Source organism: Labrus mixtus, chromosome 3 (genome assembly GCF_963584025.1).
Source record: "Labrus mixtus chromosome 3, fLabMix1.1, whole genome shotgun sequence".
Classification (NCBI taxonomy): domain Eukaryota; kingdom Metazoa; phylum Chordata; class Actinopteri; order Labriformes; family Labridae; genus Labrus; species Labrus mixtus.
In genome coordinates, this window is record NC_083614.1 from 24,108,936 (window position 1) to 24,133,200 (window position 24,265).

At 38.5% G+C, this 24,265-nt stretch overlaps 1 protein-coding gene across 4 annotated transcripts in view; it reads left to right on the plus strand.

Annotated features, from left to right (window-relative positions):
- LOC132967187 (interferon-induced protein 44-like) overlaps positions 1-22,292 on the plus strand; it is a 36,820-nt gene extending 14,528 nt beyond the window's left edge. The window contains exons 1-9 of one of the 4 annotated variants that reach the window (XM_061034056.1): positions 15,509-15,634; positions 16,360-16,445; positions 17,002-17,067; positions 18,128-18,176; positions 18,306-18,501; positions 19,132-19,284; positions 20,467-20,638; positions 20,893-20,993; positions 21,917-22,292. In XM_061034056.1, coding sequence (XP_060890039.1) covers positions 15,594-15,634; positions 16,360-16,445; positions 17,002-17,067; positions 18,128-18,176; positions 18,306-18,501; positions 19,132-19,284; positions 20,467-20,638; positions 20,893-20,993; positions 21,917-22,117 — 1,065 coding nt within the window. In that variant the 5' untranslated portion in view covers positions 15,509-15,593 and the 3' untranslated portion in view covers positions 22,118-22,292. Of the gene's footprint in view, positions 1-15,508; positions 15,635-16,359; positions 16,446-17,001; positions 17,068-18,127; positions 18,177-18,305; positions 18,502-19,131; positions 19,285-20,466; positions 20,639-20,892; positions 20,994-21,916 lie in introns of those variants that run through there. The other 3 variants (XM_061034065.1, XM_061034068.1, XM_061034073.1) reach the window with 3 other exon arrangements.
- The last annotated feature ends 1,973 nt before the right edge of the window (positions 22,293-24,265 follow it).

Sequence of the window (24,265 nt, forward strand, 5' to 3'; positions counted from 1 at the left end):
TCTAAAGAAGGGTCTTGGCTTGCTTAAATACCTAAACTGTCTGTGTGTTGATTTACGGTGTGACAACATCTGTGCTAATCCGAGGGTTCTTCTCACAGTTTCCATTTTAATTTCCAGAAAATGACTCAAGGTAAAAGTGTCCTTGAATGAGTGGGAACTTGGCGCAGCAAAATACCCCTAACAACAGGAAAGGGCCTTGTAAACTTGGACCGTTCTGGCTGAGCTTTATGTTTGCTCCCAATGAAACACATTCTCACGCTGCAATTAGGAGACACCATTGTACTCAAGGTAGAAACAAAAAAAAAACGTCTTAAAGTCTGTCCCTGACACAACAACAACCAGACGACACTGAAGATGTATCATAAAGATGCAGAACTATAACTCGGCATCTATGTGACAATGTATAACTGTGAGTGAGTGTTTATCCAAACAGAGGTTCAAACAGAGAGAGAGAGAGACAGATAGACACAATGAAAAGCCCTCAGAAGTACACTAACCCTGATGTGTGTAAATGTGTTTGTGTATGTGTGCGTGTGAGTGTCTACACATATGAGAGGAAGAAGTCAGAGGAAGGGGGGGTGGGGGGTTGATGTAGCTCTCAGCACTGGCTCATGCCGGTTTGCGCTGCTTCTCGCTGGCCTGGCCCTCTCTGAAAGGTTATTGGAGAGGTGGATGGAATTGGGGTGGGGAGGCATGTTTCGGGGGGGGCGGGGGTCTTTTAATGCCTCGACTGCCCTTTGCAGCACTGAAAGCCTTAGCTGGGGAATCCACTCAGATGCCGGCGCAGATATCTGCAAGTAGAGAATGCATGCAGCAGACATCAGCCCTCCCTGCATTAAGATTTAAAGCCGAGATACTCCGGTTTGTCACATGAACACGGACAGTTGACATGTGCAGAAAAGCACGTGCACTCTTTTTTATTGTCACTAAGTGGTTCATATTTTTAAGGATTTCCTCTTTTTGTCCAGACTTGAACTTTACTTACACAATAAAAGAAGCAGAAGTGAGAGTAAAATCACATTGACTTCTGATGAGTCAAAAGAAACAGCAAAACTTAAATATTACTTAATTGTGCAAAGATAAGCAAAAAGATTAGGCTATGATAGTTTCTTTATTTTGCACTTTTTTTAAGGACCCTTCACATACTCTATTTAAGTTATTATTATTAGATAATCAATGGAAAAACAGGAAACAGTCCTGTTGAAGTTCCTTTGAGGAATTTTTAAAAATATCCTAAAAGTAGTTTTAAATAAAGAGGCTTCTCTAGAAAGGTAAAGGTAAAAAGATTCTCTGTTTTATCATAAACACTTGTTGATGTGAGGTGCGCAGACACCTGCAGCATCAAAAAGTTGTGTTTGGTCACTTCTAGAGGAAAGAAGAACAGCTGAGCTTTATGAGAGCAGGGCAGAGTTTTGTGTTCTTACTGTTCTTTAAGCCTGATGGAAGAAGTTTATTTAACCTCTGGTGAGTTCTTTTCCTAAATTGTCTGTCCTGCTCAGAAGAAGCATCTCTGACCGCATAACTTCACTGAGAGGCCTTAATAAATTTGTTATCAATCAATGTAAAGCACTTGTGCTAATGTAACTTGTTTGTTATAATTGCAGCAGGTTAAAGTTATAGCATTTGTATTGGACGGCCTCTTCCTACAAAAAAAATGCAATATTATTCTGGCTGAAAAAAAAAGACATAAGTTCAGTGGTTCAAATGTAAACGATGCTTCAGAGATTCACATTTTAGCAAGTATTTACAGTTAACTGTTAAAATGACCTCTGACAGGGAAAAAACATGTTTCTCATACTGTTTGAAGAACGTGAATACACTGTATGTATATGCGCTGCCTCTTGTTGCTTTACTTTAATGTTATTTTGAATGGCCCCAGAAAAATAATTTTCAAAGATTCCACGCATGCATAAAAAAATGATGTATCAATATAGACAATCGTCCTAAAGGGAATAGCCTTAAGATCTTTCACTCTCCTGAGGAATCAATCAATTGCAGCTGCAGCTAAGCAATGGAAAAAGTAAGTGGTACCGCCTCTGTCCAGGTGGAACTGATTTTAGCCAAGGCAGATGGAGAAATGTTGCCCAAGTAAGCTCAACTTGGCTTCTATGATATGTTTCTTCTAATAAACAAGGTGGGCTTTGGATTGGAGAGACTCAGTCAATGTTTTGGCTTTTACTTTTAACACTATTATCCACAGAGTTGTCCATGGCATTGCCCTGCTCCTAATCTACATGTGCATTACTTCATAGCCTTAAAAACTACAAACATGAGTTCTATGCTGCTGGCTACTAAGCTTCACACAACAGTTTGTGGTCAAGGACACCTTGATGGCTGTTTCTAAGGGATGTAAAAGAGATTTGGCTTCAGCTCCCACCTCTTCAGTAAGCTTGATGGTCAGTTTAAATTGACAATTTTTAGAAACTTGCTTCTCAGGATCAGCCCCTATATGTTTTCTTATTCTATTAAAATACTTTGTGCCACATTACGAATTAATCTTCAACATATCGAAAAAAAACAACAACAATGCAGAGGCCTCAGACACTCTTTCTAAATGTTCTTGGGGGTAAATTGCATGTGAATGAGTAGAGAAGCCACTTCAAGTATGATATGTAATTTATTTAACGGCGGGAAAACAACGCAGCACTATTCTTTCAATTTACAGATATTCAGGGGAGGGACGAGTTGAAGGAGTGAATGATAGAACAGAGCAAAAAAAGTTCATCCTCTTCAGGGAGGAGGACGGGGGACAGAGAGCTTGGGGCGTAAGAGGTTATGATCTTGCTAAACAAAAGACCAAGCACTACTGCTTGTGTGAGTTTAACATGGCTAATGATGTTTTATTTGTTTATAATGTGTTCAAAAATCAACCACAAAGAATTAAACATGTGATTTGGAAGTACTAATGTTTGAATACTATAGAGAGCATTTTATTGTTTTCTGAATTATTGGTATGTACTGGAATTTGAGATAAGCATGTAGAAAGAAAGTCCTGCAGTGTGTTCAAAGAGAGTTCTGGTCTGCTCCAGCAGTGTACAGCTGCATTTGGTCACGCATTATAAAACCTGTGAGTCAGCAGGGCAGCTACGATCTCCCCCTACAGAGGATGTATGATTGCTCTGTGCGTAAGGAGGCTCCTGGCAGAATTATAGGGTGAGGTCAAAGATCAAAAGTCTGGCCTCCAGCACTGCCTCCTCCCCATCTGCAGACAGCCAATGAAGGCGTTCGATCTACTGGGCTGGGACTCACAAACAGGACCAACTGGAGGTCTCATGTCACGTTTGAGGCCCGAAGAGGAGTGAAAATATGAATTCCCCCACAAACAGCAGAATAAGATGATCATATATTGGGTTTGACAAATTTGTTTCTCTTTCCTTTTTACATGATCAATCATCTCACAACTCCCAAAAGTATCTTCTACTTTATCTCCATCTAAACCAGCTACAGAAGCAACATGCAACTTATGTGTCTCTTCCAGATTGTTTATATGTTTAAATATGTTTTCTTCATGAGCCATGTTATCATATATATAATATGTATACCTGTGTACCAACTGTGCAAAGCTGCGACAACCAATTTCCCTTTGGGGGACAATGAAGTATTATATTGTATTGTAACAATATTAATTTGTCATCAAAGGGGCTGCATAAGGAATACTTGTATTGCATTTTTACTCATATAGCCCGTCTACTTTTACTTAGCACTGGGTTATGTTGTTTTTCTGGGAAAGAAAGAAAACATAAAGGAACTGCAGAATATGAAAAAAAATGCAGCCCTCATTTTGCAGCTCACCCACCTCTGTGAGTCCTCTGTGAGTCAGTTGTAGGGACATGAACACCCATCTGCATGTGTAAGAAAGAGACAACAGGCACACACTCTCCTTATGTGATTGGCCAGTCTCCAAACATCTAGATTTTAGGAAACCTGGAAACTGAAAAAAAGATGAGCTGAGCTATTTACAAAATTACAAAATGCTGAAATGTAACTTCATAGAATTTCTGCCCAATAATGTAAAAACCCAAAGTCAATATGTAAGATCTTATAAAAAAGACCTGCATGGAGTATTTGAACCGTGCTGTATTGTTACCTTTCCTTATAGGTCATTGATCTGCATACTTCTTCCTCTTCTATCATATGTTAAAACACAATTATAATGGATTATACTTCATGTAAAAAAGTTTCTTAAACTGTTTCTGAAAAGACTGACACAAACAAAGAAAGTCCAAGACTTGGTTCTCTCGGAAATAGCTAATACAACGCTGATATCATCATAACCTTGTTTACAGATTGTGTCTAACCCGACGTCTAAAATGGAAACTGAGACTGACTGCTGTAAATGAGCTGTTCAGTGATTCTATGTTTGTTCTGATGAGCAAACATTACTGGGAATGTTTTGTATATTAAAATAATCTGTGTGATCTCCCGTGAAGACAGCAGCCAGCATTAGCAGGTCCCAGACAGTAAATTTAGGACTTCGCTGCAGGCTGAGTCCATTAATAGTTCTCGTTCCCATGAGTTGTGTGAACGATATCTGGCTGAGCGACTGAGACAGCACTTTGACCTCGCTGCCCCTTGTTTATCAGGATTTTATAACCGCTCTCACCCATTAAAACCTGAAACCAAATAGCAGAACAGTCACGAGGCACAAGCAACCCTCACAGATGTATAACATTTTTAATTTTTACAAACAGTCATATCTATTTTCCTTACTTGATTTATTTCAATCAAATCACTTTTTTCATTAATTCCTGGGTTCCTCCAAATCACTGTGCACCATTTCCCTGAAGAGCTCCAACATACCAGTCTTTCAACACATTAATCTCACTTCATCTTCATCAAGCTCCCCTTATTCTCCTCATCATCATCACCTAAAAATGAAACTGAGACAGCATCTTAAAATCAATCTTTTCACCTAGAATGTAAAATGTTCTAGGCAACGCTGACAAATCACTACATGAAAATGAGGTAAAAAATAAAGCCATTACCTTGTCAATTATGCTCTTATTTTGATTTGATTTGATGGTATACTGGTAGTTCCTTCCTTGTGTTTAAACTACTGTGGAAGCGTTTAGTTTTGCCCCATGTGGACAAAGGGGTACATTTTAACACTTTGGTGATTTGGTCCTGTACATACGTAAGAGCTTTCTAATGAAAATAATACCCTCCCATCTTTTTACAGTCTGAAGTATCACTCACTGGGAATTTTTGCTGTGGAAAATGCAAACAAAGACTGTTTGAGCAGCGTCCGCCTGCCCGGTGGCAGATTTTAAGCACATTTAAAACATCTAAACAGAGATAATCAATCTTCTTCCTGGTGGTCTGGATTGCATTTGTAGATCATATAGGGGCATCAGTAAAAAATCCAGTCTGTTTCATAACCACCAACACTCTCCTAACAGGAGCTTTATTTACATTAAAAATATAACGATAGGATACATTATGACAAGTTAGTATTATTTTAATATATAGATCATATTATTCAGTGGGAATGAAAGCGGATACACTTTCTTAATATGTCACTTATCTAGTTCATCTTTACAGTATCCACATATAGATCTACAGCTAACAGCCGAGAATAGTTCCCTGATCATCACACCCACAGTAGTATGGAAACACACTGTCCCAACAGAAGTATGTGTAAAATGTAAAGCATGTCTCCCGGATAATTAATACACACAATCTGTAGCTGCCAGGACTCCTCCTCACGCCTTATGTAATCTTCTGGGGGGAAAACCTGCCCGTCACTTTGAGTCCCTGATTACCACCACCGCTGCAGATCTTCTTACACTTCTGGGGAATGTGCACCAAATTGTTAATGGTGACAACAAGCGCATGACGGAGCGCTAAAAGTAAAAAGGTTCAGACAGTCTGAGTCAGAGGAAAGATGAGGAGAAGGAGGAAGAGGGAGGGGAGTGAGGGGGTATGGAGTCAGCTTATGCTGGTTCAGACCGGTTCCTGTCCAGGTCCCCTTCCTATACAGTATCTTGCTTCTCCTTTTCTTTTTCTCTTCTGTTTGATGCCCCTGTTTCTCTTCCTTTTTTTATTTTTTACTTTCTTTTCTTCTTCCCTCACTTCTTCCTCTTCTTTTCTTTTTTAATAATATTTCCATTAAACAGATGTTTGGTTAAAATCTCGTTCCAGTGATTGCACTGCTTTAAACAAAATTATGCATCATCTTGATTTGGTTTGAATGTGGATTTGAAAGTTTTAAAAAGTTCATTTTTTATCATCAGAAACGATGCTGGTCTAGGGTAGTGTGTCGTGGCAGATGGAGAGATGGGAAAAGCATTAGCGAGAAATAGAAAGGAAGACAAAGAGATAATAAAAAGTGTTCCTCTAGTCATATTTTGAATATGTCAGGATAAAATGTGTTGTTGTTTTTGTTGTTTTCTTTTACCAGAAAACACCTTTGTGTAGAGGTTTAACAGAGAGTAAACCCTGGAAAGACTTAACACATCAAAACCTGGGTCTCATCTTTACTGCCAGTTGTTAAAACTGGATACGATTTTATGTTTTCAGCAAAACTGCAGCCTTGCTTTTCCCGAGCTGCAAGCTTTGTTCACCCTAAGGAGGCTGGAGATGTGAACACTGTGCGTTTCCTCCTCCAGGCTGCCGGCCAGACAGATTTGTGAGTGTCAGCAGCCAGATGTGACGCAGAAGCAACAGTTCAGCCAGCAAAGATGAAAGGCTGATGCAAACAAAGTTGAGCCAAAGACATGTTCTTTTATGTCCTGTTTTCAGAACAGTGTGTTGAAGTAAAGTGCATTTTAAGATTAAAGCATTATCCATTTCCTCAAAGCCTTTCCAGCAGTTTTCCTACGAGTTGTTGATGAAAGATGTAGTGCTGAAACAAGTAAAGGGGACTAGAAAAAACATACTGATGTACTCAGATCTTTAATGTTACCAATAGAAAGATTCACTTACATGAACTAATCTTTACACCCATACTTTTAAAATAATTTTTAACCAATTATTGGCCTGGCAGTGGGATTCTCCTCATTAGATCCCCTAACAAACCAACCACTGATAATGTGATATTTAAATGAAGATATATATATCATAGTGCTCATACAGAAGGAGGCATGGTTAGGAGGTTAAGTGTAATACATGTATGGTGAGAAGAGAGGAGTTTAGAAACAACAATAATAATAATAATAATAACAATAAGAAGAGCATTTAAGTAGGTTAACCATGTGCAAAATGGATTCATAAGGGCTGATTGAACAGAAATATGGTGCAATAAATGCACTTCTATGAAATATCCAAACCTGGCAGCATTGCTCCACCTGTTGAACTACACCCCTCTGCGGTTACATGTTTACCAGACAAACACTAAAGTCCTTCCTTGTCACTGGCAATTTGAATTTTGATGATATGTCTAAACAAAGCATGACATATTTTTGTCTCATGACGCCAACGCCAGGTAAAGACAATAATGACACCCTGGGTGCTTTAAAGGTGAGTAAGGCATCAGTCTGTCTGAGTCAAAGACCACAACTACCCAGAAACAGTCAAGTGACATCCTCAAGCATTTCCTGTCCAAACACAAAAACACCAAAGAGTCATCACACCTGGCTAACTTGAGCTCTCCACCCCATACAGACTGGGAGGGCGGGACTGCTTCTCTGACTACGTTTGTTATACCTGAATCACTATTTAGGGAAGTATGAAAACACAATAAGTTAAAACAGAAGGACTTAAAACAAAAATGTGAAGTCACAATCCTCAATCATAAAGAGATCCCAGCGGATCACTATAAATAACCAGCCTTAACTGATCACAGATGCAGGAACATTTTGTGTCTGGGCTCCAAATCTGAAAAAAAAGAACTGAAACTTAGATGATAAATAAAAACATGGAGGATGTGAGACTGGTTGGGCAACACTCTTTTTCTGAACAAACTGCTTATATACTGACTGTAGGGAGAGTACAATTAATGTTCCCCCAAATATACTTAAAGGAAGAATGTTCGACTTTTTCATCCAGTAGATGTCGCCCTTGAGCACCAGCACTGAACCAAAACAAACTGCGGTTTGGCGACCCCTCCGCTATTCTGAAGCCTCCTCTCTCCTCCAGTTGCACACCTCTTACCGCGCTCCACTCACGTTCGCACAAAGGAGTTATGAATTAGAACGCACCATAATTAAGCAACATTAAGCGCAAGCGGCGGACAAAATCGTCCTATCCAGTACCGGCACAATTTGGTTAAGTCAGCTCAAAATTGACACAGACTGGCCGATATCTAAAGACACTTGTGTGACATCCAAATAAGCAGTATGTAGGCTATGTTGTTCTTTTATCTAGTCCTCGCCTAAAACAGCTTTATACAAAAGGCCGTCCATGTAAACATGATGTAAACATGGCCCGACAACAGTACAGCTGGCGGGACTCATGCTTCTCACTCACTGTAGACAGTGATGACTCAGAGAGATATTTACAGACTTCATTTCTGCTGTATTTTTGTGTAAAAGGTTGCACATTCTTCTTTTAAGGAAAACTTATTTTGAAAACTACTTAAAAAGTACAAGTACACAGAAAGCTACTGAATTACAGTAAAATAAGTCAATGTATTTTCCAGCCCTGTTGAAACCATGATAATCGTTGCAATTGAGCCTCCAAGCAGGAATGACAACTTCCACAGAGTCTTTACATATATATGACTTGGGGTTGGGTGATGGGGCATTACACTGATGTTTTTACTCAAAGAAATATGCCAAAAAGAATACGGAGGTATGTTGTCTGTGTTTTGCCCAAGGACACCTCCCCTATAAGGAATAACACCAACGACCTTTCGATTGCACGGCTCTCTGCCAGCACGGAAACGACAACCGAGGCAGATTTAATTACTGTCACACGTATGTTGTAAAAATGGATCATCCTATGTGACAGGCAGAGCTATGTGAATAATCTAGAGCAGTGCACATCAAGTAAAAGTCATTCAAAGCACACAGATTTGATCACTACCAAAGCAGAGAGACAAAAATAAACTCTATAATGTGTGTATTAGAGGCCAACAGAACAATAGTTCCACCATTGATTACAAACTGAAAAACAAATGTTCCCCTTCAGACACGCAGTCACGCAGCAGCAAACAGCCTGCTGTAAATCATGCAGCAAGGCAAACACACACTCATGCTTGTACCTAAAGTGTCCCCTCTGTACTTCTTGGAAATGTCAGAAACTTCCTAATAATTTCAAAGAATCCATGAAACTGAAACCATGCCCAGTTTAGAATAAATGTTCCCATTCACCTGAAATAACCACAGCTGCTCAATAGCTGATAGGTATTAAGTTGGGAAATTCCAGTCAGTGCTCAAGACGAACTTGTTCTTTATTTTGTTCATGTTTTGGTATTTTTCCTCAATTCTTTAGTCATAACAGTGATAAAAGCTTTTCTTTGAATAGAACAGATAATGATGCAGCTCGGACTTATCCCCAAACTGTTTTACAAAGCAATATTAACCTTACAGACTCACACCAAAGTCATTCATCAATACATGTCTTCTACATAGACAACTAATAGACAACCCACTCTTTGCCATATAGTGATCGCCTCGATGTTGGCTGCTGTCTGTACATGGCGCAGTGAACATGATCAGAGGCTGTTTGTACAGAACATCATGTCCTGTTTTTCCTGTAGCAGTCAAACCCAAATGTCACATTATCACCTCCACAGAGGTACACAAGGAGAGATCAGGAGGAAATCAAATCTGTGTTGAATAGACGAAAACATCCCTCTTTTCCATTTACTCTCAGAAATGAAGAATAGACAATTTGCCAATCTGCAGTCAGGAAAACACCTATTTAATAACTACGAATGTGCAGCAAATCCAAATGTTCTCATCCATGAAAAATATTAGCCTCGTCTTTTTGCCTGCTTGACTAATGCTTACTGTATCAGATGCATGAACAGGACTGTGTTGTTATTGAAGCTATGACTCCAGACTAAACAGACACATCTTCAGTATATTCTTTTGTTTTATTTCACTTTTTGGCAGAACGGAGGCACTTTTATCTGAGGCTGTATCCCATAATGATTTTAACTGAATTTGGAGATATAAGTATTGTATAGTAAAGTGTGTTTTTTTTATTTTTTTTAAGATTTATTTTTGGGCTTTTGTGCCTTTAATGGAGATATCTCTCCATTAAAGGCACAAAAGCCCAAAAATAAATCAGTGGATAGAGTCGGAAACCAGGGAGAGAGAGTGGGGAACGACATGCGGGGGGGGGAGGCCACAGGCGGGATGCGAGCCCGGGCCGCCCGCTTGAGACGACAGCCTCAATACATGGGGTGCGCGCCCTAACCATTGCGACACCAGCGCGCCCCGTAAAGTGTGTTTTACTGAAAAAACAGATTAACAAGCCTTTCAGATGGGGAACATCTTAAACGCACAACATCTAAAAAGAAGTTCTCATTTGGGACACAAGTAAGCATTTCAAGATTGATAAGAAAGCTTAAACATTTAAAAATCTAAAATCGATGATACAAGATGATTTAGTTGGATTTGTTTTTATGTATTCTGGCATATATAATATTAATACTGATTTGTGTGATGGGACCGGGACAGATGGATAATACTTCAACTTCAGCTCAAGATGATTCAGGTATTTTGTAAAGCTGGGTCTGTTTGTGCGATCTTTAAATGACTTCATTTATTCCCGCACAAACTTAGTATACCTAAACGCCATGTGGACTTAACATAATGTGTAAAGGTACTATTGACCTCAGCATGTGCTTTACTTGAGGGATAAGAAATCTTGTATTGATTTTTTAAATTAAAGAAACATCATACATTTTCTTCTTAGTAACTTAAAAATCATCTGTTTTGTCTGAAATTGGCACTGAAAGCATTTGGAAAGCACCCCCAATGTGTTTTTCAGTTGTTCATTTTCTTGACCTCTCCTACGTCCGGTCTGCATCCAAATCACTGCAGAGCTTTAACTTAATCCTCACTTCTCTTTGGGTTAGGAAGGATTCTGGCAGTGTTATAAGCACAGACACAGAGAGGAGTTAAGTGTATGTGAGTAACATAGTCTACTCTAGATGAATAAGGGTGGAGGAGGTGGTGGTGAAGACGGTGTGTGTTGCCTCTAAAACAGACTGCTGTGTCACACGGCTACATAGTCAGCATAGCTCCCTGTTTAGACAGCTCCCCCCGCTTCCTCCTTCTCCTTCTCCACCTGCGGCGCCCTGCATAACAGATATCAGCTGGAGCTGCTGAGTCAGAGCTGGATGTGACTAAACTACCCAAACACACAGCCCCAGAGGCCGAGGAAGAGTAAGCCCCTCCACTGCAGCGCTTACATGACAATTTGGCTTGCAACAACATTTGGCGGGAAGTGTTCCTGGATAGAAATTTATACTTGGAGTTACTGACCATCTTGTGAAGACACATTGGCTCATATCAATAGCTGTCCTCATGTTTATTCCTGCACTTCCAAGACAAATGCAGCAATGCCAAGGACAAGCTGTGACCCTTCCAGTGACTGAGCACATTCACACTGGGCATCAGGGTTTACGGAACATGAGTGTATTTCAGGAGACACACAACACCTTAATATTTAGTATGGGTAAATGTTTGTAAGTCTTGGTGGTCTCTGTCACTGAATAACACATATTAGGATCTCACATGTTCAGCACATTGTTGTTGTTGTTGTTGTTGTTGTTGTTGTTGTTGTTTTTCTAAAGTAGCAGCATTCAGAAGCACAGAGGGCAGGTGCATTGGCCAAATATTGAAAGTGTTTAACATGGTTTCTTGAACCTGTATGATAATTCTATTGTTATATTTTATTTTAACTTACCTTTCGCCTTTAAAGTGGGAGTTTGTTGAGAGGTGCTTGTTCAATGGTCATATTTGTGTGTGTGTTCATGTCCCGGCATTGAGAACAGCTCTAGACCTGAAAATTGTACTTTGAAAAAGAGGTCTTGGTGCATGAGATAAACCGATTATTGTTGACAAAGTTGAGATCAGAAGTTTTGCCCATTCTCGATTCTGACAGGTCAGTGATGGAGAAATGACATTGACGAGTGCGGTGGTGTTTCAGAAGTTGAACCATATTCAACTGAGAGCGCTGTGAACGGCACAACAAAACTGCACTGGTTTTGTATTGAAAACAGGCGCTACCAGCCCCAAAAACACAGATAGTGGACACAGACCCTTAATGGTGGGTCTCTATAAATAATATTATAAATTATTATAATATAAAATCACAGACTATTCCTGCTTCAATCCTGCTGCAATAATTTTTAGTTACTTACCTAACTTTTATCCTTTGATCAAAAAAAGGGTATAAAATAGTCTTTCTTGTGTATGACCTCATAACAATGAATCTATTTTTATTTTGGTGTCACTTTACATAAATGGCCCCAATAGATTGCTATATTACTACATTCTGACAGCTTAAACATTAATATTTTCTTTAATTAAGGTACCTAATTTTGAACTTATGTGCTTGGGTTTCTGGTAAGATTTATATAGCCAGAAGACAGAAGATTTTTTAGCTAAAACAGGAAGAAAATAAATATATTCAGTAAGTCACAAGCAGGACCCACTAAGCCTGGCTACAGCCCTGATGTGATTACACACGTTTTTGAAGTGTGTCTTACACATAATCATAAACACATCACACCTGTGTCTGGTGTCAGGACTGTTTCATCAGGTATGTTCTGTTCTTACAGGGCCAATCTGTTTGGGTTTGTGGCTATCCAGTTTTATCCAGGGATACATCCTCCATCCAAAAATAACACCCTATTATCTGTGCTTGCTGTTCAACCCTCAACTGCTACACTCACTTTTAATGACACCCAGTCATAACCTCAAGGTATCAGCAGGTTGTATTTTTGATGCTGGTAAGCAGCTCTGACATCAACTAATGTATCAGACTCTTAAAAGGTTGTTGGTGAACATAAAGTTTGGCAGGTTCAGATTCCCGAATACCCTTCACTAAACTGTTCAAAATGTCCCATTCTTCCCATGTCGGTCTCCAAGAATCTAAACTACTTAGCTGACAAAGCAAAATCGATGCATGGCCACAAGGTCATAAAGATAGCAGTGTCTTGTTGTGGGCTGTTATTATGCCTGATTGGTCACAGGCTGCAGGCCTGATAAAGCCCCCTGAATGACCTGAAAGAACCTAAAATCATGTTCATTTAGGTTTCAGAGAGTTTTGCAGCAGAAAATATACCTCTATCATCTTCACTGACAAGAAAAAGAAGTGAGAAGTTCATATTATTGGAATAAGTAATGTTTTTACTAATAATACAATTAAAGTCCTCAGACAATTAGATCTAAATGAATCCAATAAACGCCTGTTTAGAATGATGGTGATAAAAATCAGGAGGGGATTGAATGAAACCTTACCAAGTGAAGATCTGATAGATGTGATTTGTTGGCTGTCAGATCCTTTGGGGCTCTCTGGATCTGAATCACAATATGAGGCGGCTTTGAGGAACAACGGAAGTGGAGTTGGAGCCAGTCCAAAACACTGCAATGACAGAAGACAGGACCCCGGAAAAAAAGAAAAGAAAATTAGACGGGTTAAAGTGAATTACAGAAACACCTTAAGTCCACAGTGTGCTGACAGTATGAAAAACATGCAGAAGTACAGAAGACTATTAAATGTTAAGGGGTAAATAGGTGGATAAACCAAATAATCATAACTGCCATTCACACTCATAATATGGTTTGACTTTTGGATTTTAAAGACAAGCAGTTGGAAGTTTACTGTTGAATTAAAATATTTGACCATTTCAGTGACGTAAAATGCATTTACATTGCAAAGTAAATTATGGACGTTATTTGTTTTTTGTTGTTTATGGTTTGTTTTTTGGGAACGTAAAATCCTCTGAAACCAAGTAACCAAGTTCAAATGCTCCACAACCATTTCAAACCAGTAAAATCCAACTTTTTTTTATATTATATTCATATTATAAATCGCACTACTGAAATTTATTTGTTAAAAAATGGAATAAAAGAGTTAAATTCAATCCGGTGTCCCTATATTATGATATGACTTATGTGTAATAATGCTGATAGAAACCAGTTGACATTACTGGTTTCCCATACACATTAAGTGTAATGATGCTCTAGATTGCAGATCTAAACCTCTGTCATCAAACCATCATTAAACACACACACACACCACCATATTAAAAGTTACTGAGTGATAACAGAGATTGTGTATTGGGGCTGTTTTGAATATAAAGGCTCTCTCTGTGGCCACAGGTTGACCTCTGCTGCCATGTAACACTTGAGCAAACACAAGAGCAGAGCGCCATCCAGTGGACATGATCAAAAACAGTAGAGACATTACATTTAATAACCAAACTATGTTACTGCTTGTGAATGTTTATAAGGTCTAAAAATGTGTCTGTATAAAAAGAGCACGAAGATACTTTTTTATGCTATTATACAGCAACTTATTTACAGCAGACTACAATGACATTATTTAAAGCTTAGTTATTAAAACAGAGAAATTAGAAAATAATACTTAGTTGCTGCCAAAATCAGCCAAAATTCTCTGACAAAGTGTAGAAGAACCAGGGCCACAGGCAGAAGTTAAACAAAATGGAAGAGTCCTAAGAAATGAAGGTTTCCTTAGAAATTGAGTCTCTGTGGGTATTCCATTTCTTATTGAGAATAAAATACAATAATACTGTGGCTCCTCCCAGCCAGCAGAATCATAGTTCTGCAGTAATTCTCCGGTGTTGAAGATGTTAATTTACCTCTGGAAAACCCTAAACTTTATAGTATTACAAAGCTAGAATTTGTTGCATGGCTGCTGTTTGTAAACTGTTGTAAAGCTAGGCCAGTGGTTCCTAAAGTGGGGGTCGGGACCCACTGGGGGGGTCATGGGACACTGAGAGGGGGGTGCATTCTATAACCAAATAAAAATGTTAAATAATTGAAAATGGGATTGACCCATCATTGTGAAAGTACATACAAAAAGTAGCTGCATTTAAAATACAACTACATTCATAGAGTAAGATTTATGCTGAAATGCAAGTGATCCTTTAAATGTAAGTTAGCACATAAGTGCAACAATGTAGGTTCCTACGAATAGAAACACACACAGACATCACCTGTGTGTCTGCTTACCAAATTTTGTATTTCCACTCTGTCCTACAGGACAATAAAGGATAAATTACTAAAATAGGGACAGATATTTTATGGGTCCCGAGCTGAAATGTTTGGGAACGCCTATAGGCTACTCATCAGACATTCATTGCATTTTCTCCACTGGAGTCCTTTTTAAAAACAAGTCAAGTTGCAATTCATTACAGCTGTTTACAAAAGCATTCCAGATGCGCTTATTGTGAAAAGATAATATTGTGTGACTATACGATAAACTGTGAATTGAGCCCAAAACCATTCACAGCGGCAGTGTCAAAACAATGTTTGGAAAGCTATTACTGTGGAAAGCTGACAGGCGACATTGCTTAAGTTTCATATTCTGTACGCTTACTACTGTCCTGCTGTTAGGTTTCAGTTTCTTTTCTTCAGAGAATGCCTCGCCTCTTTTTCTTCCCTGTTTGCTGTAGTTTCTTGTATTTCATTGTTTTTCGTCACGACTAACTACAGACAGCAGCTACCATGCAGAACGAAGCAACACGGAAATTCGAGCCGCCACACAGGTAGATTTGGCACCTTCTTAAAAAGATGGAAGTTAAGATGGACTCGTACACTTTTAACCTTTGGTAGTTTTCGAGCTGCTTTGGACTGTTGCGGTTATCCCAGCCTTTTGAACTGTCCCTGCTGCTTGCTTGTAGATTCAGTCATAATAAGAAGCCATTTTGTCACTTAACGTCAATTTACTTTTTATTCATCAATTTGTATTTATTTACAAAGAACTGATGGTACAACGAGCCTCTTTAGTCAACACGTTGATACTGAACAGTTTCGTCTTTGTTTATCGCTCTATAAGCCAAGTTTTCACTGGGAATTTTTATTTTGAAACAGCCTAAAGTGGGAATTAAGAAAGTTTTAAGTAGGCTACAGGTAAACTCCAGCTTGTCTGAGCTAATCTTATTGATCACAACCATAGACTATGTTATTTACAGTCTATGGTAAGATTCTTCAGCCATGAATAAGTTCTAAAAAAAAATAATAATGTTGACCATTCACCCAGAAAGCACACCCAGAGCTCAACTTTATGCTTTTGTGCTGGATTTTTTCATTTTATTGTTGTGTTTTGCTAACTATCAATTGAATAATCTAGGCATTATTTTATGTTTTGTCAGATGAATCTTGCCATATAAAAAAAAATAATTGTATTGATAGCGCTACCAAATGAATTTTCTTTTGATACTTGAATCTTTCGTTATTCTGTCCACCTGATCTTTGTGATTGCTTTCTTCAGGAGCTTCACCTTTGACTCAAATCTTCTTGCTGCAAAAGCTGATTCAAAAGAGACAGTGGAGAACAAACCTTTTAGTTCATTCTCAGGTAAGATTCTAAAGTAATCCGAGTGAACAGTCAAAGACAGCACTGCTACAGATTACAGAAAGGCTAGTCGCATTGTCTTTTATAGTTTGCCAATTTATTTTTATTGTTCCACTGTAGTTGCTCTCTTCTCTTCAACTTCTTTCACACACACTATGCATCATGCCTTTGTGTCACCTAAGGCGAGGCGTCATACTTGGGAGAGTCAAAGGTTTTGCAAGGTTGAAATAAAAGGAGATTTCTGTTCATTCCGAAAAATATAATAAAACATATAAAAATAATAGTTGAGCATAAGGATCTTAAACTACCAGCCCCATTTGAAATGTTAATACAGTTGCCAGAATATAAATACTGTACTCACAGAAAGAAAACATACTTGGAACAATTTCAAAAAGGCCATAGATTTTCTACATAATATAGATTTATTTCAGTCCTTTGATCATGCCTGTTTTGTGACAGACTCCTGAACCACCAATGGACACCAAAGATGTTCCCGGCTCTTTTTTAACCGCCACTTTAAAAGAGACAGTGAAGAAAGCCCCTTTGTTTTCATTTTCAGGTACATTTCTAAACAGTCCCAAACCAAGATGGCGGTCAAAGACTACCATTGGCAATACAAAAAAAGGTTGGAGGCAGTGTCTTCTTTTTTATAGTTTTACAATTGATTTTTTCTGTTCACCAAACAGTAAATGAAGACTACAGTGCCCATCATGCAAGTCAAAAATCACATACGTGTTAAAACGTACCAAAATTTCAAGGGAAACTCCTCAGTGAGAAAAGTCCACACACCAGAAGTAGTTCAAATTAAGTTGATGTTAATATCACAAGGAACGTGACCTGACAGGTCACCTGACAGGTCATGTGGATATAGAAATAAAGCTATGCAAAACATTCATGTTAAAGGTCCACAGGACCTATGCATATGTATTACAAATACAAAGGCGAAAACAAGAAATATTATTTTGCATGGTTCACCACTCCAGCAGCAATAACCTGCAGTAGCAGGAGGATTACCATAATAAATGTAAAAGCCTGACTGTAAACATCAGGAGAAATCTACATAATGACATGTCAAAAAAAGGACAGCGATATAATAGAGGCGGCTATATAATATAGAAAAAGAGATCGAGAGCAATGAAAAAATCTCAAAAAAGGTGAAATGAAAAAAAAAAGCACAACAATGTACCACACAGGTCAAGGGATAGATGTAATGTAAACATCAATCCCACAGCATATGGAACTATACACCAAACTGCAGTATAGAACCATCCACCTAGAGAAAATGTAGACACCAGAGAAAGACACATTACGACATGTTGAGTGCTTCACACAACATGGAAAAGCACAATACTTAATCACATAATCAAGTAATCAAAAAGACTCGTGTCGTCATACAGGGCTCAATACACAGTCAAATTTATCCGGAAAGGTAGACTCATCATAGAAAAGGCTCAATCAGATGTACCCGAAATAAAACTCCTTAGTGATGGCACAATGAAAAACAGCCTTCTTTTTTAACCGTGCAACAAATTTAGCTAGAAAAATACATTTAATTGCAAATGCAATGGACTATTTATTAGTCTACTTTTTTTTTCTTCTCTGAGAATTTTAACTCTGAGTTGAGTAAAAAAAACAGCAGAAGTACGTATTCTATTAGACTTAGACAACTCTTGATCTCTCTCCAGTTCAACAGAAGTTGGAGACACCATGGAGAGACATGAAGTGGACTGAAGAGTAAGTAAAAACTGGGATTTTAAATAAAGTTGAGCTTGAAATACCCCGATACCTTTCAATCATAAATACACTCCTGCCACGTCAACAAAGTGTGAACAGAAACAGAAAGTGTCTAAAATTACAATCCAGGCAGAAGACAAGTCTGATGGAGACCATCAGCTCCTACAGACCGAGGTGTGGGGAGGGGACTCAGGCTCGGGTGCTCCTCCTGGGACCTCTCGGTTCAGGAAAGTCCAGCTTTGTCAGTTCGGTTCAGTCTGCGTTTAATGGAAGAGTAACGAACCGGGCCATGGTGGGCTCCTCCTCTTCCAGCTTCACCAAGAAGGTAAGAGGAGCACTGATGTGTTTCTGAGGCAAAGTGCTGAAACAGTATCATATTATTCCCTTCTTAAAATAGTAAGATACCTGAGCTTGGGCCTTAGCTAGTCCAGCTCTGCTGGAATCTTCAGGAAAGTATCTGACCAATTCACAAAACCAAGGAAGAAACACTTTTAACCCTCTTCTTGATTGATTACAAATGAAAGAACTGAGGGATAAACAAGCATGGAGGTCTCTTTCTCCTTTACTTGTGAAAATAATTTTGACCAACCACTCCAAAGCATGTCTAGATGTGCCTCTACTCCTTTGACACAGTTAGAACAGCTTAGATGTTATTTATGGGATATCAACTTACACAGTAATACGTTTTGACTAAAGTTAATGTCCACAAACTAACTTTATCTGGTGTTTTTATCTCATGGTAATTATCAGCAGATGTTGTCTTTAAGATCAAATCAGTGAACTCAACATGTTTAAGGCATGTTTTGGCTACAGATTGAACTGACCGTTGTAATGAAAGATTTTAACACATAGTCAACTTACATTCAGATTTAATCTACATTAATGCAATGCTTCACTAAACTGTCTCAAGACAGTCTTTGCACATCAATCCCATGAACTTCCTTGTGTTTGTCAGCTGAAGTTGTTCAACATCCGTGATCAGAAGGGAGAGGATCCTACTGGACTGGTTCTGTGTGATGCTATGGGCCTAGGAGATGGAGAGATGACGGGCCTGACGCTCCATGACGTCCTGTCCATCATCAAAGGTCATGTACCCGAGGGACACAAGGTGAGCTGGATAGGCCTGCAGCAAGGCTTTGAGGATTACAGTGTGAGTCTGAAATGTCTCATCGGTAACTCCCCTACGTCGGGCACTGACATAATGTGCATCTTCTGTGCAGTAGGCATCAGCTTGAACAGCCATGGTATTGATATCCTCTTCCCTCTGGTTATCAAAACACGTTCAACTTCCTAATGAAACATGGAAAGTTCTGTATCTCTTAGTGTTTATACATTTCCTCCTGCTGTTCCGACTTTACTCTCCCAACCTGCTGCACACAGCACCAGCATGATGTCAAACGCCTTTATAAAACATCAAATAATTAATAAAAACTAAACTTCTCAGAAAAGTGAACACCTGGACAAAGACAGTCAAAATATAACTAAGTATGACAGAAACCATTTTTGGGGAAGATTAAACAACGTGTGTTTTGACTCTTTAGTTTGACTCAGGTCTCATCTGGATTAAACGATATACTCGACTCATGACAGGATACAATATGTATCATGATATTGTGTTCATGATAAGATCTTACCATGATTTTCTACAATTTCTTCTTTAAAAAAAATGACATTTAAGTCAATTCATGAAGAAATACGATTCTATTTCATTTAAAATTGTGACAATAAAAGTGCAAAACATCCTTCCTCTTATTTTGACTCCTCTCTTCTTCAGCTACTGATGTCAAATAACAGAATCTTAAACAAACAGCTCCCTCTGCTGGATATAATAAAAAAGTATTGCAAATTTTTTTATTTTTTAACTAGTATATATTTTCTATTATTATTAGCTATTGTAATAGTATGGCAAGATATGTTTTTTTTCTTATTTGTTAACATGGAGGAGGCAGTGATTATGATCTATAATTCTATACTGCAGCCTGACAGCAGGGGGGAGCCCCAAATGTTTTGGCATCACTTTTGGGGAGCTGTCATGTCTTTATGATCGGTCTATGCTGTTGACCTGTCCTCTATGGACCATGAGGTTTGGCTCTTTATATTCACTGCAGGACTTGTAACATCACTGATGATGCTCTGATTACTTCACCTTCATGCCTTAAGTTTAGTCAGTTATAAAAACCAGCTGAGAAAAATCCAGTCAACCTCAGCTGTAGATTATATTTACATGAGCAAATGCTGGCACACTTTGACACAACACGATGAAGTTACCTTTTTCTTTTTGCTCCCCCAGTTCAGCCCAGACCAGCCGGTGAGGTCTGAGACTGTGGGCTATGTGAAACGGCCCAGCATCAAAGATAAGATCCATTGTGTTGTTTTTGTGGTGGACGCCTCTAAAGTCCTGACCTACCCCAAAGGCCTCAGCACCACCTTCCAGCAGCTCCGAGAGCACATCAGTGACCTGGGTAAGGAAAGGGCCACAGGCAGTGGAACACATAGAGTTTTCACTTAAACAGATCAATGGGACATGAACATTACAACCACTCTGTCCTATTGTTATTGCAACATCAGAAGCAAAATTAAAGCAAGTAAGTCATCTTGTATCTTTTTTTTTTTTTTTTTTACAAATGAAGTTGAAGTTGAACTGCCAGTATGTTCTCTTTTTTCTTCATAAATTGCCTTGAAAGCCATCGTGACCGCACCATGTTCTGTCTGTTAGGTGTTCACCAGGTGGCTCTACTCACCCACGTAGACCATATTTGTACAGAAACGGCCAAAGATGTCACCAAGGTTTACGAAAGCAGAGTCATCAAGGACATGGTAGGTTAAAAAAAAGTCCATATAAGATCCTATAATAATGTGTCAGGAGAAAAATATCAAAACTTAAAAGGTAAATAAAGACAGGAAAAAAACACAGGCTTTTATTATCTCTGTAATTACTCAAGATGCAACAACATTAACCAAATATTTGAACCGTTATATTTTTGAAGATGGATTAAACTTTGGATGTGCAATTCCAGAGTGTGACATTACTTTTGAATCCTATTCAGAATCTTCTCTATGTTGTCCACAATGAGAAAGAAATGCAAACATGAAGACATCTTCCTTTAAAAATGAAAATGAAATTCTACTGATGTGTTTTTAAATATTAACGTTAAAACGTTACTATGTTAGTTTTTATTTTTACTTTTCGCGCGCTCTCCTTTTTTGTTTTCTCATGATCGCCTTCTGATAACCAACACGTCCTCACACCTGTATGATTTATGTTGTTAGTACCTTTGTTTTGTTGGTAATGATATATAAAAAAATGAATAACAATCATATGAATAAAATAAAAAGTTTCTATACAGAACATAGAAAAAGATCAAATCTCATATGTTACTGAACAGCTGTATTCCATCCATGAGGTTATGTTAAAGCACATATTGCATCTAATAACTTTATTCATTGTCTCCACAGTCTTAGATGATGTTTATATTGAACTGTCATTCACACAGTTGTTCAAGCCATTAACAGTTCCATAAAAAGACAGAATGTAGTGAGATATTTCCAGCTTATACCTTCATCGTTTCATAGTATCCAGAATCCAGAATCATTTTCTGTTGTCGTAGTGTCATGTTATTTAGCATGGAATTGTGTGTGTGTGTGTGTGTGTGTGTGTGTGTGTGTGTGTGTGTGTGTGTGTGTGTGTGTGTGTGTGTGTGTGTGTGTGTGTGTGTGTGTGTGTGTGTGTGTGTGTGTAGATGGCTAAAGCTGGAGATCTGTTGGGTATGTCCACCTCCTACATCGTCCCAGTGAAGAACTACTCATCAGAGTTGGATGTGGATGCTAACACTGATGTGCTTCTGCTAAGTGCTGTGGACCACATCCTGCAGTATGCTGATCTGTATTTCCAGGACAATACACCACAGAACATCCAGCCAAAGTTAGACTTAACATTATAGTCCAACCTTGCCCATTAACAGCAAAGTCTAACTTTCTTATTTTTGGTGTGTGTATGATGTTATTGACATCACTTGCTCCTGCCAGCTGTGTCATGCTCTTTATGCAGGTAGCTCTCCTGGTGAATCTCCTCTTATAATAATGAATTTTGCAATAAAATGAACCATATTCTATTCATTTCAATGACTACTTTGCTTCATAAAAAGGCTTAAAAGCATGTTATAAATTATCATTTTATGTCAAGTTTATTTGAACAATTCTCAATTTCTCTCAGGAATGTTTTGTATTCATTTTTTTTATTTTGAGGTGATGGTTTAGAGGTCAGTAAATGCAGACTTTAAAACTGAACTGATTTGTGAAAGTATTTTTAGTCTGGTTACAAATGTCCAAAAACCATTTGGGAGGTGTTTATTATCTTTTAGGCAAGATGTTGAAAAAAATCAATAGGTGGCACATGTTAGACAAGATTTTTTTTTTTAACAGTTCAGAGAGTTAGTTTACAACAGGGTTGTAAAATAACAAAATATAATAACTTTGCTTGGGAATACTTTAGTATGTTTTTAGAAAATCTGTATTTTACTAGAGTATTTTTCATTCTACAGTTAATTCACTACATTTTATCTTTAAAAATGATACTTCTACTGCACCACATGTTGGACACCTCTTTGCTTGTTACAATATAGAACCTGAATGTTACCGCCAGTCTCTAATCATCAGTTCTGATTATCTGGGCCATGCATGTTCACGTTAGATCAAACAAATGAAGGTGGGTGCTCTTATTAAAACATATCCAGCCATGTCTTCAGATTGTGACACCATGGTTGCTCCTTCATCTCTCTCAGACTCCAGCACGACAGCAGAATGCCGCTCCGCTAAGCTCTGACAAAGAAGTCTGGCTGTCTCGTACTTTTGGTTACTTTTTGTTACTATACTTGAATACATTTTAACACCAGATACTTTTGATGCGTAAGTGCTTTTATAAATGTGTACTTTAAGACTTTGACTTTCGTCATTTATTTTAAGGTGTCTTTTACTACTGCAAACGTCGAGTCGTTTCATACTGATTGCGGTCTGATTGCTCAACACGGCACGAAGAAAGTACTTCTGGCCCCTGTAGCCAATCATTGCAACGCGGTCGGCATGAACCCGTCCGCGTTGTTACAAAATCTCGGAGGTGGGCGGCTGGGCGCTCAGATCCTCCGCGGACCATTCTCGCGCCGACCGCGATTGCGCAATATCGCCGCGCCGACCGCAAGAAGCATGAAACCTGATTCAATGAGTCGCAATGTGCAGCACATGGCTAATTTACATAACGTTATTTTTCCGTGAAAACACTGTGGAAAGATTCGAAGTCTGGCTAGCAAGTCAGCCTTTCTGTTCAACATCATGTCTGATCATATTTACTGTTTGGTAGCCATAGGTAAAGATGTTGAGAGAAATGTGTGCTTGCTTGAAGGTAACTTCATACAGCTTTCTGCTTCATTATTATCTCAGGCAACATTAAAGTGACAGCTGGTCAACACGTGTAATAAGTTAGGCCAGAGGGAATATACACTTAATGAGAATCAGCAGGAGCAAAACATCAGGTTCATATATTGATAATGTTACATATATATGATAGAAAAGATGGGAAAATATTGTCATACTTGATGACTGTATTATGATGCTCTCTCAGACTCTTGCCCTGAGAGCTACCTGCATAGTGACTGCCCTTCACATCACCCCTTAGTAGAACATGGTAAGCCCAGTTCTGCAAATTCATCTCATTTATAAAAAGGGACTGAAGGTTGGGAGCATGTGTTTTTCATGTTTCACTGAAGCTTTATCAAAAAGTTAGAACAGAACATAGATATCGACAAGCAATTGTGTTTTTCTTATTGTTTGCACTGCTTCTTTAGTCGGTCTGAATGCTAAAATCGTCTGTAAATTCACATTTTAAATCTGACATTTAAAAAAAATCTTGTGGATTAATGTGTGTCTTTGTAAATAATACAACAAAGAGTAAGGTCTAGAGTCTATACTGTAGATCTGCTCTTTTTGTAAAGTCGATTGATTGATTGATTTCGCACATACTTAACTTGACGTTTCTGTTTAATATGGAAGCTATGGAGGCCCATTTCCGCCAGTTAAAAAAATAAAAATGAAAATTT